At 42.0% G+C, this 18,514-nt stretch overlaps 1 protein-coding gene across 3 annotated transcripts in view; it reads left to right on the top strand.

The window, feature by feature from the left end:
* The first annotated feature begins 215 nt into the window (after positions 1-215).
* Positions 216-18,514, top strand: part of Ect2 (epithelial cell transforming 2) — a 64,871-nt gene continuing 46,572 nt past the window's right edge. For 2 of the 3 annotated variants that reach the window (XM_052731678.1, XM_052731676.1), the window contains exons 1-7: positions 216-338; positions 6,680-6,831; positions 7,628-7,707; positions 7,798-7,890; positions 10,514-10,696; positions 11,773-11,862; positions 16,069-16,176. In XM_052731678.1, the coding sequence (XP_052587638.1) occupies positions 6,702-6,831; positions 7,628-7,707; positions 7,798-7,890; positions 10,514-10,696; positions 11,773-11,862; positions 16,069-16,176 (684 nt within the window). In that variant the 5' untranslated portion in view covers positions 216-338; positions 6,680-6,701. The remainder of the gene's footprint in view (positions 339-6,679; positions 6,832-7,627; positions 7,708-7,797; positions 7,891-10,513; positions 10,697-11,772; positions 11,863-16,068; positions 16,177-18,514) is intronic. The other variant, XM_052731677.1, reaches the window with a different exon arrangement.

Genomic DNA, 18,514 nt, shown 5'->3' with positions numbered 1-18,514 from the left:
CCCGCGGCCACATCCGGGCACTCCGCTGACGCTCGCACGCTACGGCCGTTTAGCTCATTTGAAAGCCACGCACAGCCAATCCACCGGCACCGCCTGGAGGCGGGCCTTGGGCTGTGACCAATCAGCACGCCCTTCGGGGCTCCAGCCTATCAGAAGGAGGTTGACAGAGGGCGCCAATCAGCATGGCTCTTAGGGAGAGCGGCTGGATTTTTGAATCGGCCGCGGCCGCCTCCCTCGAGCCATGGCGGCGCCGGTGAGCGGAGTGAGTGTGTGAGGAGAACAGCCGAGGACCGCGCCGGAGCGGCTGTCTTTACCTCTCGGCGTGGTGGGACTGCGGGGTGAGTGGGGGGCGAGTGCCCCGAGCCGTGGGCGCCGGCGTCCGAGGCCGGCGTCCCCGGGGCCGGCCGCGGGCCCCATCCCTGCCCGTCCCGCTCCCGTCCCGCCCTCCCCACCCCCGTCCTCTCCCGCGTCCGCTGTCCCCGGCTGGCCCTTCCTCGCGGTCCGAGTCTGGGTCCCCCTCCTGTGGTGCCGCTGCCCGGCGCCCCGGGTGAAGGGCGCAGTGGGGACCGGGATTTTGGCCGGCCGCCCGCCCGCCGCGGCCCCGAGCTGCCCTGATTGCTCTGTGGTTTCCCTCTGGAATTCCTGCAGAATTCCGATTTTCGATTTTTAAATATAAACCGCTGGCCGCCCCGCCCCTTCCTGGCCACAGATGTGTGTGGTTAGTGGTTAAGGAAGCGCTATCGGTGGATTTGGACCCCGCTTGGAGTCGCCTTGTGGGCAGCTTTCCTTAGCCACAAACTGGATGTGGCCCCAGTAGTCGTCTGTTAGGATGGCTGCAAAGGTTAAAATGAATGGCAAGGAAAAAGATTGGGGATAGTGCCTGTAAAATATTAAGCTCTAAGTAAATGAGAACTAATCACAGTTATCAATAACATATTCACTATTGTAATTTGATTCTTTACGCTGGATAACGTTTTTATGAAGAAACCTAATTTAAAAGAACAGCTAAAATGACTATTTGTTTAAACGGGCCCATGTGTTGTGAGACAGGGTCTCAGGTTGCCCAGCATAGGCTTCTACTGTGGAGCCAAGGGTGACATTGATCTTCTGATGTGCTTGCCTCCACCTGCGTGTTCGGATTACAGGTGTACTTTCACCGTGCCTGGTGCATGAGTTAATTGGGGATGACTTCATGCCTGCTACTGCGGAGCTGCACCCCGAGACAAAGATGTGTTGTTTTATGGTTACTGATTCTGTTGTGTTTATTTTTAAAAACTCTATGTGAATATAAAAAAATGTGATTGGTGCATTTTAGTTTGAAATCAGATTGTTGGATGCTAGTTATATCATTATTTACCATGTAGCTCTTTTGCTGTAAATTTTGAAGCTTTTTTTTTTTTTTTTTTTTTTTTTTTTTTTAAAGATTTATTTATTTATTATGTACACAGAAGAGGGCACCAGATCTCATTACAGATGGTTGTGAGCCACCATGTGGGTGCTGGGAATTGAACTCAGGACCTCTGGAAGAGCAGTGGGTGCTCTTAACCTCTGAGCCATCTCTCCAGCCCCATGAAGCTGTTTTGAATACATGATATATGCATTTAGGCATTTTCTTTTTTCTTCTTTTTTTTTTTTTTTTGGTTTTTCGAGACAGGGTTTCTCTGTGTAGTTTTGGTGCCTGTACTGGATCTCACTCTGTAGACCAGGCTGGCCTCGAACTCACAGAGATCCACCTGGCTCTGTCTCCCAAGTGCTGGGATTAAAGGTGTGTGCCACCACCGCCTGGCGCATTTAAGCATTTTAAGTTAAAGAGGGTTATATAAATTAAAATATCTCTAAAAATGTATAGTAAAAGTGGGATGGTGTTAGTTCACGCCTTTAATTCCAGCACTCGGGAGGTAGAGGCAGATGGATCTCTGAGTTTGAGGCCAGCCTGGTCTATGGAGCGAGTTTTAGGACAGCCAATGTTACATGAGAAGCCATGTCTTGAAAAACCATAAAACCTGTCTTTAAAACACACGCACACGCACGCACACATATTACAATGCATACACACACACACACACACACACACACATACATATATATATATATATATGTATTGTGAAGTCTTGACATTGATGCATGATTATACATAATTATGGGCTGTATTTTGACATTTCTTTTTTTCTCTGGGGCTGAGGGGTTGAACCCAGAACATCCATCCTTCATGCTTTACCACTAAGCTACACTTCAAGCCTTAGAATATTCTAGTACATTTATACAGTGTGTATGATCAGATCAGGGTAACGGTTATGTCACATCACTTCTTTTATTGGAAACATTCAAAATCCTTTCTACTAACCTCTTCTTAATGAAGCACAGTTGGAGTTTATTTATTAGGGGAAAGTTTTTTAAAATTTTTAAAATTTTATGTGTATTGGTGTTTTGCCTGCATATATGTCTATGTGAGGGTGTCAGATTTTGGAGTTACAGACAGTTGTGAGCTGCCATGTGGGTGCTGGGAATTGAACCTGGGTCCTCTGGAAGAACAGTCAGTTTAATCGACAAGCCATCTCTCCAGCCCCAGGGAGAAGCTTTAAGCACTGTGTTCTACTAAACATTTCATTAATTACTGCATTTGGCTTTTTTAAAATCAGGTTTCATGTGATCCTCCTGCTTTTACTACCATGAGCAGCTCAAATGGTCTTTTATTTTTATTTTATTTATTTATTATGTATAGTGTTCTGCCTGCATGCCAGAAGAAGGCACCAGATCTCATCATAGATGGTTGTGAGCCACCATGTGGTTGCTAGAAATTGAACTCAGGACTTCTGGAAGAGCAGCCAGTGCTCTTAACCTCTGAGCCATCTCTCCAGCCCCTCAAATGGTCTTTTTGATTTATTGAACATTTTTGATTTCTTTAACCTAGCTTGTTTTTGTGAACCTTTAATCCCAACTGTCAGGAATGCTGACACAGGAGGATTGCCTGGAGTTTCATAGTGAATTCCAGGCCGGCAAGGGTCACATTGCAAGATCCCTCCTCAAAAGAACATCAGTCAGCCAAATCAAATCATCTCCGTCCTGAAAGCTGATCACCTCTCCCTCCTCCCTTTTCCTTCTCCCTCTCTCCAGCCCTTTTTTTGAAACAGGGTCTTCTCCTGAATTTTGGAATAAAAGGTGTGTACCCCAAGGCTTGGCCCAGGGTCTTACTCTGTAATCCAGACTGGCCTCACATTCACAGTAATCCTCATGCCTTAGCCTCCAGGAGTTTACCATTATGTCTGGCTTTTTTTCTTTTTAAAAAACATTTATTTTTATTTTTTAGGTTGTTGTTTTTTCAGACATGGTCTCATTTTAGCCCTGGCTGTCCTGGAACTCACTATGTAGACCAGACTGGCCTTGAACTCACAGAGATCCATCTGCCTCTGCGCCCAGTTGCTGGGATTAAGATGGGCCACTATATCTGGCTCTTTTGTTTTTTTTTTAAATTGAAAATAGATTTTTTTTTTCCTTTTTTTGGTATTTTTGAGACACAGTTCTCTGTGTTTTGCTGGTTGTCTTGGCACTCTTTCTGTAGATCAGGCTGGCCTCAGATTCAGAGATGACCTTCCTCTGCCTCCCCAGTATTTTTTTTCTTTTTTTGATTTTTTTTAATACAGTACATTCGATCATTTCTTTTCCTAGATCCTCCCCATCTCCCTACCTCTCCACCTAACCAATTCCACAGCTTCTTTCTTTGTCTCTTTAGAAAACGAACAAGAAAGACAGAATAGAAAAATCAGGAGGAAAATCCAAAGAAAAAGCATGAGAAGCACATACACAAGCAGAGAGACACACACAGAAAAAACATAAAAGCACAAAACAGTATATAAACAAAAGACCAGTTAGGTAAAAAAATGCCCAAAGTATTATGAGGCAAAATATTTCCACAAGAATACCACAGTTTGCTTTCAGTTGTCCACCTACTGTGGGTATGGAGCCTGCCCTTCGTGATTGTGTACTCAGTGAGACTTAGGAGAACACTGTATTCTTCTTTTGAGTGGTTGTCAATTGGAGATAGCTTCTTGGTTAGAGATGGGAGATCATGTCAACTTCCTCTCTCAGTGCTGGGACCCCTTTTGGCGTGGACTGTGCAGGCCCTGTGCATGCTGCTTCGGTCTCTGAGTTCATGTGTGCATCAGTCCTGTTGATTCAGAGGGCACTGTTTGCTTGGAGTCCTCCATCCCCTCCTCCTCTTCTGATGGAGACGTCATCCCATTTAGGGCTGAGTGTTCCAAAGTATCTCACTCTCTGCATAATGTCTGGCTGTGGGTTTCTGTATTGTTTCCCATCTACTGCTGCTTCAAGTTTCTCTGATGATGGCTGACCAAGACACTGGTCTATGGGTATATAACAGAATGTTGATAGAAGTCATTATGTTGTGACATTTCTTTAAGTGACTTAGAACCTTGCGTTTTTCACTAGAAATGATTTTTAGAAGATGTAGGAAAAAGATTGTGTGGAATTTGTAATTGATTCTGAATAAAGACAACTATTGGAGCACTCTATAGAGAACTTTAGAATAGTAATTGCTTTGGAAGACAATAAACAATACCGAGTTGTGAATATTGTATAAATATGAATAGTTATTTGTCATTTCAAAATACCTATTCAATTTCTATCACAATCTGAATTTGAGTTGCAATCTATATCTGCTTTCCTCAAACAGAAACTGAGGCTTAATGCAGAGCTGAGCTAGGAAACAGGTGTCTGACTTGTAAGTGTATGATTTTTACAACCATGTGTAGGTCTGTTGTGTGTACATTTTGTACTACCCAGACTCACCATCCAGAAGTGAAGATTCAAACCTTACTGATTTTCCAAAGCATACAGTTTAAACTGTTTCTTTACTAAGAATCCAGAGTAGTAGGGAAAAGTCATGAGCTCTGATGTAAAGATGAGACTGTTACATTTAGTTAAGAAATTTGCGCCCCGCCCCCCCTTGGGTATAAAGCCCAGGGTCTACAGCATGATTGGCAATCACTGTACCACTGGCTACAAACTCCAGCTTTATATTCAGTTAAACTTTCTAACCTGCCTGCTTAACTTTTCAGTTCTTAGGTCCTAGTGAAAGGACCAAGTGGATGCCATAACAGGCTGCTCAGCCTTCTCTCAGAGATCAGGCCTCACTTTCAGTTTCCTGAGACTGAGCAAGCATTTCTGGGAGGGCCATGAACAAAAGACAGTTAATCACTGATGCCCCTGCCAGCAGGGACAGGGAGATAGGACACACCAAGCCTGGGCCACTGAGCTAGTCTCCACAGTCAGTATGTGCTAGGCCAGCCTGCCTCCACAGCAGCTCAAGGACAAAGCATGGGACTTGTCCAGGCCTGCCCCAAAATGGATAACTGTAACCCCTTTACTAACCCTAGCCAATTAAAAGTTACTAACATGCCACTTGCATAAACTAATCCTGAGTCTGTTCCTATGTAGTCTGTAGGCCCTAAGACCCACCCCTTGCTTTGCCCCTATAAAAACCCTGCCCTATTGCTACTCAGGGTCTCTCCTGCTCTGCTGCTGCATCAGACAGAGAGGCCCCAGTTAACTTGCAACAATAAAAAGACTCTGCTTTTGCACTGGATTTGGTCTTTTGATGGTCTTTGGGGAACTCTGGGTACAACACTAGAAATCTAAGAGCTTTCTTTCATGGTCCAGATTTATATTGGTACTAATTTATATTTATTTGTCTTGTCAAACCTTAGAGGTATTTGGAAGTTAATATAAGCATGTCAATAATATGTGAGCTGCACAATTACCTGTGAAAGGTTCTGAGAAATCCATAAAGGTTGAGTCAAGAGTGATGATTGAAGTAGAGAACATGCTAAGAAGAGCTGATCACTACTAAATATGCACAGTTATAAAGTACATTGCAGTTTGAGCCTCAAAACTGCTCAGAAATCATTGTGATTCATGGAGTTTGACACTGGAGTTACTGGATTTGAGACTGGCAGGCATTTGGGCAGGGAGAACGAGGCAGAGAATAAAGATGGGATTATTGTAGGTAGCTGTTGTGTGGACATTTTGGAAGAGAAATGGGTTGAAGACAGATGAGGAAGAAAGAAGTGGAAAAGTATTTGTGACCACCTTTTGTGTGCTTATGTCAGGGAGTTTTCTGTGTTCCTTTGATGCTCTTTGATAGTTATTTGTTACTGTATTTCTATAAACCAGTTCTGAGTAGCTTTATTTTACAGGAGAGGAAACCTAGACTCATGGAGGTTTTGAAACAGGGTCTCTTGTACTCCAAATTGGCTTTGAATTCATGTTGCCAGAGATGACCTCCTATCCTGATCTTTCTTCCTCCACCTCCCTGGTGCTGATTCCAGGCACAACGAACCCCTACCACTTGGGCCCAGCCGATACATTTTACATGACCCAAGTACAGCTTCTAATGCAGTGGTTCTCAACCTGTGGGTCAAGATCCCTTTGGTAGTCACATCAGATATCCTGCATATCAGAATTTACATTACGATTCATAACAGTAGCAAAATTACACTTATGAAGTAGCAATGAAATAATTTTATGGGGGAAGTCACCACAACATGAACTGTATTAAGGGGTGGCAGCATTAGGAAGGGTGAGAACCACTCACTGGTCTAGTGCTTGTTGCTCAGTGACCAGGTTTGTTTCATGTATTCAAATTTCAAATTTTGTTTTTCAGCCTCCAAAAAATAGTACAGACAATGGCTGACAACAGTGTATTAACATCTCCTACTGAGATAACAAGCTTGGCAGACTCTTCCATCTTTGATTCTAAAGTTACTGAAACTTCCAAGGAAAACTTGTGCCTGGCATCTACTTCAAATGTTGACGGTAAGCCTGTTGTCTGCTTTTAAAAACACAGAATTGCTACTTTAATCCTAAAGTACTGGCAGCTGATTTTTTGGTAACTGATGTAACAGTTGTTAAGTTAGAGCATGTCTATTGAGTAACTAAGTCGGGCTCTATGTCTACATTCTCTGTCCATCATTTGAGCTAATGCTTCCCCATTTTGAAAAAGGGAGTGTTCTAGTGTTGATACTGCTTCTTAGTATTGAGACAGTCTAGCTATAAAATTGCTAAGCTAGAATTTGTTGATGGTTAAGTGAGGAACCACTTTTTTTTCCCCCAGAGCTGAGGACCGAACCCAGGGCCTTGTGCTTGCTAAATCCCCAACCCCAAAACGATCCTCCCCCACCCCCAGGATTTCTCTGTGTAGCTTTGCGCCTTTCCTGGAACTCACTCTGTAGTCCAGGCTGGCCTTGAACTCACAGAGATCTGTGTGCGCCACCAACGCTCGGGAGGAACCACTTTTATTTCACTGCTTTGTAGATGGTCTTTCCTAAAGTTTCCTGTGCTTTAAGAAGGAGGATCATGCTTGATAATGCTTCTTTGGGGGAATTATTTCTTGGTGGTTGTTTGTATGCCTTTTACTACAATGTATCTTTTTTTTAAAGTGATACATAGTCAAATATTTTTGTAGGAAACTCAGAATTAGATTATTTTAACTTTCGGGAATGTTCTATTCTCCTCAGAGATAGAAGACTTTCTAGATAGAAGAAGGCCTAGGAAGTACTGATTGTGCTGTTGGTACCCTATAACCACATTAAAACATTTTACATTTCAATAGAAGAGATGCCTCAGGTTGAAACAAGATTGATACTGGTCCAGGAAGCTGGGAAACAAGAAGAACTTTTAAAGGCTGTAAAGGTAAGGAGTTTGGGTTTGTAGTTCATTTCCAGATGAGATTCTTCACCCACCTATCTTTCTTAATCTTATACTTAAGTCTCTTTTCCACAGAATATTAAGATAATGGAAGTCCCTGTTATAAAGATAAAAGAAAGTTGTCCTGGAAAATCGGATGAAAAATTAATAAAAAGTGTTATTAATATGGTAGGTCAAGCATCTCATTGCATGTGGCATGCCTCACTTCCTTAGATTGAATTGCTTCACTCTGGTGATGGAATCAGGCATGAGATGTATGTGCACTCTGAATTAGAAATGTAGAAAGTAGCCGGGCGGTGGTGGCGCACGCCTTTAATCCCAGCACTCGGGAGGCGGATCTCTGTGAGTTCGAGGCCAGCCTGGACTACCAAGTGAGTTCCAGGAAAGGCACAAAGCTACACAGAGAAACCCTGTCTCGAAAAACCAAAAAAAAAAAAAAGAAAAAGAAAAAGAAAAAGAAATGTAGAAAGTAGCTTATATTTATTTTAGAATTGGGTTGTTTTTGAAATCCCAAACTAGCATTTATTATAAATACAAATTTTAGAGACTTCTCATTTAATTTAAATCAAGGACGTAATGTGTACAAAGATCTGATAATTTTATTTACATGTTTTAATACTTTTCCCCATTAATTTTATGTAGTTTGAATTCTTGTTGTTTTTCCAAATTATTAATATCAATAATCAATTATTGTGTCTCAGAATTTGTAATATATCTAACTAGTTTTCTAGTCCATCTCCAAAACAATCATTATTTATTATATTTTGACAGATTGAACCCAGGGTCTCCTGCATGCTAGGCAAGCATTTTACTGCTGAGCCAATGCCCTGGCCTTCAGTTACATTAGTTTGCTAGGGACGTAGGAACAAAGTAACACAGACTAGAGAGCTTATGCAACTTCATTTTCTCAGTTTTGGGAGCTAATTGGAATTGGTGCCAGCAAGTTTAGAGTCCCCGAAACCTCTCTTGGCCTGCACGCGGCTTCTTTGCTGTATCCCTCACGGTCTTGTTTCTTTGTAGTACATCTTTGCTGTTAACATCCTTACCCACATATAATCACCTTGTGAGATAAAGCTTCACTTTTCATTTTGGGTTTGGGGTTCAGTATAAGAACGTCGAGGATAGCTGGGTGGTGGTGGTGCACGCCTTTAATCCCAGCACTTGGGATGCAGAGGCAGGAAGATCTCTGTGAGTTCAAGGCTAGCCTGGTCTACAGAGTAAGTTCCAGGACAGCCTGGAACTTACTCTGTTTTTGTTTTGTTTTTTTGAGACAGAGAAACCTTGTCTCAAAAAAACAAAACAAAAACAAAAAACTTCGAGGATAGCTGATTTGTCTCATCACTCCAGTCTTTCAAATTAAAGCCCAAATAATTTATTTATCAATTCAGAGTTATTTATTTATTTTGGGGTAGTGTTTTTCTGTGTATCCCTGGCTGTCCTGAACTCATTCTGTAGACCAGGCTGGCATCTGCCTCCCAAGCACTGGGATTAAAGGCGTGCACCACCATTCAGCTTCATTCAGAATTCTTTTTTCTGTTCTTTTCACACAGGAATTATGTAGGCTCTTCAGTATGTTGATTCTTTTTTTTTTAATTGTAAGATACTTGCCTTTGTGTATTGTACGTCTGTCCCATGCAGCTAGTTTTGCTCATGACCTTTCTTTACAGCATAGGTATTGAAATGAGAATGTTGGGGCTGGAGAGATGGCTCAGAGGTTAAGAGCACTGAATGCTCTTCCAGAGATCCTGAGTTCAATTCCCAGCACCCATATGGTGGCTCACAACCATCTGCAATGAGATCTGGTGCCCTCTTCTGTATACATAATAAATAAATCTTAAAAAAAAAAAAAAAGAAATGAGAATGTTAATCAGAAACCTTTTTGTTAAACTGTGGTATTTTATAGCTTATGGTATTTTTTCTTATTTTTTTGAAGATAGCAGTATATGTATATTATCATTTTTCCTGATCAGAATAAAAAGTGGTGAACAGATCACTGATGAAGTGCATCAAAACATGTGTGCTTAAATTTTTTTTAAGTAGGACCTGGTGGCTTATACTTGTAATCTCATCATTCAACAGTCTGAGGCCAGGAAGGTTGCTGAGAGTTCAAGGCCAGCCTGGGTTATATAGAGAAGTTCAGGCTAGCCTGGCTAATATTGTAAAACCTTGCCTCAGAAAAACAATAAGGCAGTGGCAATAGCTCGTTACTAGAGTGCTTGCCTAGCACGCTCAGAGTTCTGGGTTCAATTCCCGTTACCACCAAAACTAAAACTAGAGAAAGGGAAACTTCTGGTGTTCTAGTACTTGGAACTTACTGTGCATGCTGGTGGTTATAGGCCACTGAGTCATGGAGCCTAAGTTCATGTCTTTACAGTATCCATCTGTAAAGTCTTACTGTGGATGGGGTAGATGACATAGAGGTAGAGAAACACAGTTTTTCACTATTGTATAGGACATTGGTAATTGTATGCTTTAACAGTTAAGTTTTCTACAAATCTTAAAGAAAGATGTCAAAAAAGTACCGGAGTCCAGCCAGGCGGTGGTGATGGTGCACGCCTTTAATCCCAGCACAGGGGAGGCAGAGCCAGGTGGATCTCTGTGAGTTCGAGGCCAGCCTGGTCTACAGAGCAAGATCCAGGACAGGCACCAAAACTACACAGAGAAACCCTGTTTCAAAAAAACAAAAACAAACAAACAAAAGTACAGGAGTCATTTTTAGGGAGTCATGTATTTTATATGGTCTATGAATGAGTTTTATTTGTAATAACCATATTAAAAAAAAAAACCCTAGGAAATTAAAGTGCCCTGTGGAAAGATGGACTCAGTGGAAGAATTTGAAGATTTGGATTCCCCAGAATTTGAGAATGTATTTGTAGTCACTGACTTCCAGAGTTCTGTCTTCAATGACTTACGAAGGACTGACTGTAGAATTGTTGGACCACCAGTTATACTCAACAGTGCACAAAAGGGAGAGGTAAGAAACATACAGTTATCATGACTTCCCAAGAATCATTTTTACTGATGAAGTTTTTGAAAATTTATAATTAGAAAATCCTGTTAATTGTTGAATGTATGTAACACAGAATAATTCATATTTGCTGGATGGTGTTACTCATGCCTGTAATTCTAGCACTTGGAGGTGGAAATTGGATTTGGAGTCTAGGCTACATGAGGTGCTCTCTCCTCAACAAAATGATAATTAATAGGGGCTATTCTTATGTATTCCTTTTCAATTTTTTAGTAGTCAAAACCCAAGGCCATTGAAAGTCAGACAATAAGAACTGTGGGTATGTAAAAGCATGTACATATGGCCTTACTTATTACACCTGTAATGCCTTAGGGGAGATTTGCAGAGGCTTGGCTTCCAGACATGTGTATACATAAACCTTTCTTTTTTTCCACATAAAACTGGTACCATATCTGTTATCATAAAATTTTAACTAAGAAAATTATTTAGCCTCCCCCCCACCCCAAGTTTTTAACTCTGTGTGTGTGTGTGTGTGTATTAAGAGGACTATTTGGGGGGTTCAGTTCTTTCCTTTCATTATGGTGATTTCAGGGTTCAAACCCAGGTCATCAGGCTTGCCAACAAGTGCTTTTTTCTTGGAGATAGGGTTTCTCTGTGTAATCCTGGCTCTCCTGGAACTCACTTTGTAGACCAGACTGGCCTTGAACTCAGAGATCCCACCTGCCTCTGCCTCCCAAGTGCTGTGATTAAAGGAATGGGCCATTATGCCCAGCTACATTTTTAAAATTTTATTTTGAGATAAGGGCTTCTTGTATTCCTGGATGGCCTTGAATTTGCAATCCTCCTGTCTCAGCCTTCTGAATACTGGGATTGATTACAAGAATGTCCAACTGACCATACCTGGTGGGGAGATATTTAATTGTGGAGTTTATAGAATTTGACTTTTGTTACCCGAAAATTCAAGTAAAACTTGGGTATTGAAAAGTTGATTGGCAAGAGGAGAAACTGTTAAGCTTGAGGCCATGTTTTCTAAATCCTAGCTAAAAAGGAAGCTCATAGGTTTACACTTGTGCCCTCCACAGCCCCTGCCGTTCTCCTGTCGGCCGCTGTACTGTACGAGCATGCTGAACCTGGTGCTGTGCTTTACTGGATTCAGGAAGAAGGAGGAGCTCGTAAGTATGATAAGGCACCTTCGGAGACATTTTCCTAGTAATGCAGATTTAAATGCCTTTGTTTCTTTTTGGTATCATGAGTTCATTTAAAAGGTCTTGAAGGAAAAACGCTATGGCCATCAGGTTCTAAATTTTAAAGAAAAATTCTGGTTTTTTTTGGGTCTTTTTTGTTATTTTGTCTTTTTTTTTTTTCCAGAGCTGAGGACTGAACCTAGGGCCTTGCCCTTGCTAGGCAAGCGCTCTACCACTGAGCTAAATCCCCAACCCCTAAAGAAACATTCTTTTTTTTTTTTTTTTTGGTTTTTCGAGACAGGGTTTCTCTGTGTAGCTTTGTGCCTTTCCTGGATCTCGCTCTGTAGACCAGGCTGGCCTCGAACTCACAGAGATCCGCCTGGCTCTGCCTCCCGAGTGCTGGGATTAAAGGCGTGCGCCACCACCGCCCGGCAAAGAAACCTTCTTAAGAGCTTTGTTTAAAAAAAAAAAAAAAACAACAAAGAATGTAAGTGATAGCTGGCATGTAAATTAATAGAAAATTTTACTTTCCTGCTAATTATCAGTCACATTGGTTAATTGAAGTTTTTGTCACACAAAATTAATATTGTTATACAAGCCAAGCTTTAAGTATTCTTACCACCACAGAGAAATCACAGAAAGTTTTTTTTGGTTCACAATATTTCCTAAGTTGGAACTAGTAAATATTGCTATAATTTTGTGGGACAGGTATTGATGTTATATAACATGATGTTAAAAGTTAATATATTTGGCCGGGCGGTGGTGGCGCACGCCTTTAATCCCAGCACTTGAGAGGCAGAGCCAGGTGGATCTCTGTGAGTTCGAGGCCAGCATGGGCTACCAAGCGAGTCCCAGGAAAGGCGCAAAGCTACACAGAGAAACCCTGTCTCGAAAAACGAAAAAAAAAAAAAAAAAGTTAATATATTTGGGGCTAGAGAGATGGCTCAGTGGTTAAAAGCACGTTCTGCTCAGAGAACAAGAGTTCGGTTCTGGGTGATCTGACACCTGCTTCTGGCTCTGTGGATACCTACTTGTGTGTGTGCGTACTCACAGACACATAAGTAAAAGTGAACTTTAAGAAAGAAATCAATATATTTGTTTGTGGGTGTGTGGTCTTGGCTTTGATATCCAGTGTTGTAAAGAGTACATAAGGTGAATAAATGAAAATAATATATCTGTGTTTAGGCAGGATTAGAGCCTGTCGTCTATTAACTTAACATTCTGTGTGCATTGTTTGTCTTTTGTATGGTTTGCCTGTAGCAATAGCAAGCTACTCTCTCTTTTTTTCAAAGGGGTGAAAGAAAGCCTTAGAGATCAGGGAAATAGTGATAGCCACCAACCTTAGCTCTCCAGCTCTGCAGCTGCTAAAAGGGGCTACTTCCTGTCTAACCTACGCTTTTATTGCCTTGATGTTCTGCCTTCTCATAGGCTCTTAGCCCAGCTACCTCACTTCCTTGTCACTGCCTGTCTGTACAGACCTCCAGGTCTCTGGTTGGTACTGGGATTAAAGGTGTGTGTCACCACACTTGGCTGTTCCCTAGTGTGTCCTTACCTGCCAAGTGATCGGATTAAGGGCATGTGCTACCACTGCCTGACTTTTTTGTTAATGGCTTGCTATTACCTCTGATCTCTAGGCAAACTTTATTTATTAACATACAGATAAAATATCACATTTCAGCACAAATAAAATGTCACTACACTGTATCTTTTTTTTCAGAGTAGATTCAATAATTACAGTTTTATTCTATCATTTCTATATAATACATTTCTATACCATATTCTCCTTTCTTCTTTTAGAAAGAGATTGACTATGACCAATAACAATTTTTAACCAACCACTAAACAAAGACAAATTAAATTTTATTTGACCACATAAATTAATGACCATTAAGTGACCCAAAACCACCTACCCCACCTCTTGGGAATGTGGGCATCCTATTCTTACAATCCTCCTGTTTTTTCATTACATACCAATCCCAGTTCCTCCACCCTCCCCTTCTCCTGCCCCCCCCCCCCCCAACCTCCCCCAGTCTCACCCCCATCCACTCAGAGAGGGTAAGGCCTCTCTTGGGGAGTCAGTGAAGTCTGGCATACTAAGTTATGGCAGGACCAAGTCTCTCTCCCTGTGCCAGGCTGAGCAAGGTATCCCACCGTAGGGAATGTGTTCCAAAAAGCCATTTCATGCATCTGGGATAAGTCCTGGTCCCACTGCCAGGGGCTCCCAAACAGATGTAGCTACATAACTGTCACCCACATTCAGAGGGCCTAGTTTGGTCCCATGCATGTTCCCCAGCTGACAGGCTGGAGTCCATGAGCTCCCACCAGCTTGGGTCAGCTGTCTCTGTGGTTTTCCCCATCATGATCTTGACCTTACTTGCTCCTGTGATCCCTCCTCCCTCTCTTCAACTGAAGTCCAGGAGCTCAGCCCAGTGCTCGGTTGGGGATCTCTGCATCTGCTTCCATCAGTTACTGGATGTAGGTTCTATGATGACAATTAGGGTAGTCACTACTCTGATTATAGGGGAAGGTGTCTTAGCTGGTGTCATCCTTGTGGATTCCTGGGGATTTCCCTAGCACAAGCTTTCTCCCTAATCCCCTAATGGTTCCCTCTACCAAAATATCTTTTTCATTGCTCTCCCTCTCTGTCCCTCGCTCCACTGTGCCATCTCAGCCCCTCCTGTTCCCATCTCCCACTTTTCCTCCCCCTCCCCCCAGTTTACCCAGGAGATCTTAACTATTTTCCCTTTCTGGGGCCCTCCATGGGTGTCCCTCTTAGGGTCCTTTTTACCTAGCTTTTCTGGGGTTGTGAATTGTAGCCTGGTTATCCTTGCTTTGCCTCTAATATCCTTTAAAGAGTGAGTACATACCATGTTTGTATTTCTGGTTCTGGGTTAGCCCACTCAGGATGATTCTTTTTAGTTCTATCCATTTACCTACAAATTTCATGTTTTCATTGTTGTTGTTGTTTTTTTTTAAACCACTGCATAATGCTCCATTGTGTATATGTACCACATTTTCTTTATCTATTCTTCAGTTGAGGGGCATCTAGTTTGTTTCCAGGTTCTGGCTATTACGACTAATTGCTATGAACATAGTTGAGCATGTGTCCTTGTGGTATGATTGAGCATTCCTTGGGTATATGCCCAAGAGTGGTATAACTGGGTCTTGAGGTAGATTGATTCCCAATTTTCTGAGAAACCGCTGTACTGATTTCCAAAGTGTCTGTACAAGTTTGGATTCTCACCAGCAGTGGAGGAGTGTTCCCCTTGCTCCACATCCTCTCCAACACAAGCTGTCTTCAGTGTTTTTGATCTTAGACATTCTAACAGGTATAAGATGGTATCTCAGAGTCATTTTGATTTGTATTTCCCTGATGACTAAGGATGTTGAGCAATTCCTTAAATGTCTTTCGGCCATTTGAAATTCTTCTGTTGAGAATTCTCTGTTTAGATCTGTATTCCATTTTTAATGGGGTTGTTTGGTATTTTGATGTCTAGTTTCTTGAGTTCTTTATATATTTTGCATCAGCCCTTTGTCAGATGTGGGGTTGGTGAAGATCTTTTCCCATTCTGTAGGCTGTTGTTTGGTCTTATTGACTGTGTCTTTTGCTTTACAGAAGCTTCTCAGTTTGAGGAGGTCCCATTTATTAATTGTTGATCTCAGTGTCTGTGTTACTAGTGTTATATTTAGAAAATGGTCTCCTGTGCCAATGCGTTCAATTGGGCTACTTCCCAATTTCTCTTCTGTCAGGTTCAGTGTAGCTGGATTTATGTTGAGGTCTTTGATCCATTTGGACTTAAGTTTTGTGCATGGGGATAGATATGGATCTATTTGTAGCCTTCTACATGTCTACATCCAGTTATGCCAGCACCATTTGTTGAAGATGCTGTCTTTTTTCCTTTGTATAATTTTAGCTTGTCAAAAATCAGGTGTTCATAGGTGTTTGGATTAATGTCAGGGTCTTTGATTTGATTCCATTGATCTATGTGTCAGTTTTTATGCCAATACCAAGCTGTTTTTATTACTATAGTAGAGCTTTACAAGCTACTAATTAAAAAAAAATAAATGTTACATAAAATTTAACATTTATAAAAATTTGTATAAGTTTTGTAAAGTAGTTATGCTAAGTAAGTTATTAATACAGATTTTTGTTCAAATTAGTTAAAATCAATTTTGTTCAATTTTTCTTTTGAGGTCAAATTGGTGACATTGGTTCATCACATGGGTGGAGTTATTCGAAAAGAATGTAATTCCAAAGTAACACATCTGGTGGCAAATTGCACACAAGGAGAAAAATTCAGGGTATGTAAACTTAATAGTTTCATTTGTTTTCAGTGTAGTATTGCTCTATAATGGTTTTTTTGTTTATATGTTTGTTTTGAAATGGTCTCATACTGTAGTCCAGGATAATCTAGAAATCATTTTGTAGGCCATGCTAGGTTTGACATCACGAGTGTCCTGTTTCCCCGTACAACTCCTTCGATTATAGGCTGATCTACCATGCCTGGTTTGATGGGGTTTAATAATATCACTCATGTTGATTCACCATTTACTGAGGGTCAGATTGGAATTTTGCCATTGGCATGTTTAGTAAAGGGTTTGTGATGTAGCTCATTATAGAGTGCTTGCCTAGCGTGCACGAAGGACTCATCCAGTCCCTGGCACTGCATACCTGTCCTAATAGTGCATGATTAATCCCAGCCGTTGCCGTGGAGACAGGAGGCTTAGCACTTACAGGCCGTCTTTGACGGCATAGGTGGTTCAAGGTCAGCCTGTGTTCATGTGAATCCCTATTTCAAAAAACAGAGAGGGAGGCAAACAGAACCTTTAGCACAGATTTAATCTGTACAGAACTGTGGCCCATCAGGTTTTCAGAAGGAGTGAAGCCAAGTTAGACATGGAAGAGAAGCGAGTGGGGTGGGAGGGTGGGAGAGGGTTTGCTAGCAAATGTTGTCTGACAGTAGTGACAGGCGGGTCAAGAACTATAAGAACAGATGTTTCACTGTTGGCTTGATACAAGAACAGCCTCTTATAAAATGATCTTGTTCCTTTGCATGTGTTAATTATCTGTATATTTAAATAAAAAAGAATTATCTATTTAAAAAAAAACAACAGGAAAAAGTATGTTTCTCCTAAGACCGGGTCATTTCTTTTCTCTCTCTCTTTTTTTCTTTTTGTTTATTATGGGGGTGGGGATAAGTAAAGGGTTTATTTCAGCTTACATTTTCACATCACAGTCTATCACCAAAGAAAGTCAGGGCAGGAACTCAAGACAGGAACCTTGAGGCAGAATCTGATACAGAAGCCATGAAGGAATGCTGCTCACTGGCTTCTCAGCATGGCTTGCTTTTACACCCCAGGCCCATCTGCCCAGAGGTGCTATCACCCACACTGAGCTAGGTCCTCTTATATCTATCAATCACTAATTAAGAAAATGCCTTACAGGCTTGCCTACAGCCTGATTTTGTTTTTTTATTTTAAATTTTAAAATAAAACAAATTTTATTTATTCTATGTGCTTTTACATCATGTATCTTGATCTCATTCATTTTCCTGTCCCTTTGCGTCTGCCTTCGCCCCTGCACACTCCCCAAATAATACAAAATTTAAGAGAAAAAAATTAAAAAAGGAAAAACATAAAAATCTTGTCATGGAAGTTGCAGTGTGACACCATGAGTCATACCTTGAACCCTTTTGTCCGTATATCTTTACTTGCAAGTGTTCATTGCAAAGAGTTTGGTCTGATTTAAGGTCTCTGGTTTCTTTTCTTTTTTCTTTCTTTTTTTTTTATGTGCATTGGTGTTTTGCCTGCAGATCAGATCTTTGAGTTACAGACAGTGGTTAGCTGCCATGTGGGTGCTGGGATATGAACCCAGGTCCTTTGGGAGAGCAGTCAGTGCCCTTAACCACTGAGCCATTTTTCCAGCCTGTCTCTGGTTTCTACTACCCTCTGGGTGCTGGGCACTTGCTTGGGTTCTTCCTGGATATCTTGTTGTTGCCTTGTGTTGTGGAGATCTTGTAGCTTTGGGTCTGCAGGTCAGGTCCCTTCACGTGCTCCAGCAGATCATAGATGGGGTAGATAACATATATGGTGGGTGAAGTCATAACCTTGGGTTGGGCCTGGGCAGCTGTAGGGTTGGTCCACCAGATGTGAAATGGGGACAACTGTCCATGCTTACAACTTTGGGCCTCGCTCACCTCCACCTGCACTAACAGGATTGGCTCTCCCACTCTTACGATCATAGGGCCAGCTCTCCCCACTGCCCCAGATGTTGATGGGGGGAAGTTGAGGGGAGGGCAACTCCCTTCTGCCCATGCCGCCACAAGACAGATGGGTAATGGGGACAGTTCTCCCATGCTCACAGTTTTGGGACTGGCTCACCTGTGCTAACAGTGTTGGTTCTTTTGTGCTGCCCTGGCGAGGTGCAGGGTTTGCTCTCCGGAGTGCTACAACTGGTGGGGGTCAGGGACTGTTCTGCTCTTATGACCACAGGGTCAGCTCCACCTGCCCCAGACATTGATGGCGGTGGGGCAGCTCTTCTCCGCTCATGCCACCACAAGATGGATGGATGGTTCATGGGACAGCTCTCTCAAGTTCACAGTTTTGAGGCTGGCTCACCCACACCTGTGCTCAGAGGTTG

Source organism: Peromyscus californicus, unplaced genomic scaffold (genome assembly GCF_007827085.1).
Source record: "Peromyscus californicus insignis strain IS unplaced genomic scaffold, ASM782708v3 Scaffold_9__1_contigs__length_137607984, whole genome shotgun sequence".
In the NCBI taxonomy this organism is placed as follows: domain Eukaryota; kingdom Metazoa; phylum Chordata; class Mammalia; order Rodentia; family Cricetidae; genus Peromyscus; species Peromyscus californicus.
The sequence above is the reverse complement of the archived record's forward strand: the minus strand, read 5'-3'. Positions and strand labels throughout refer to the sequence as shown.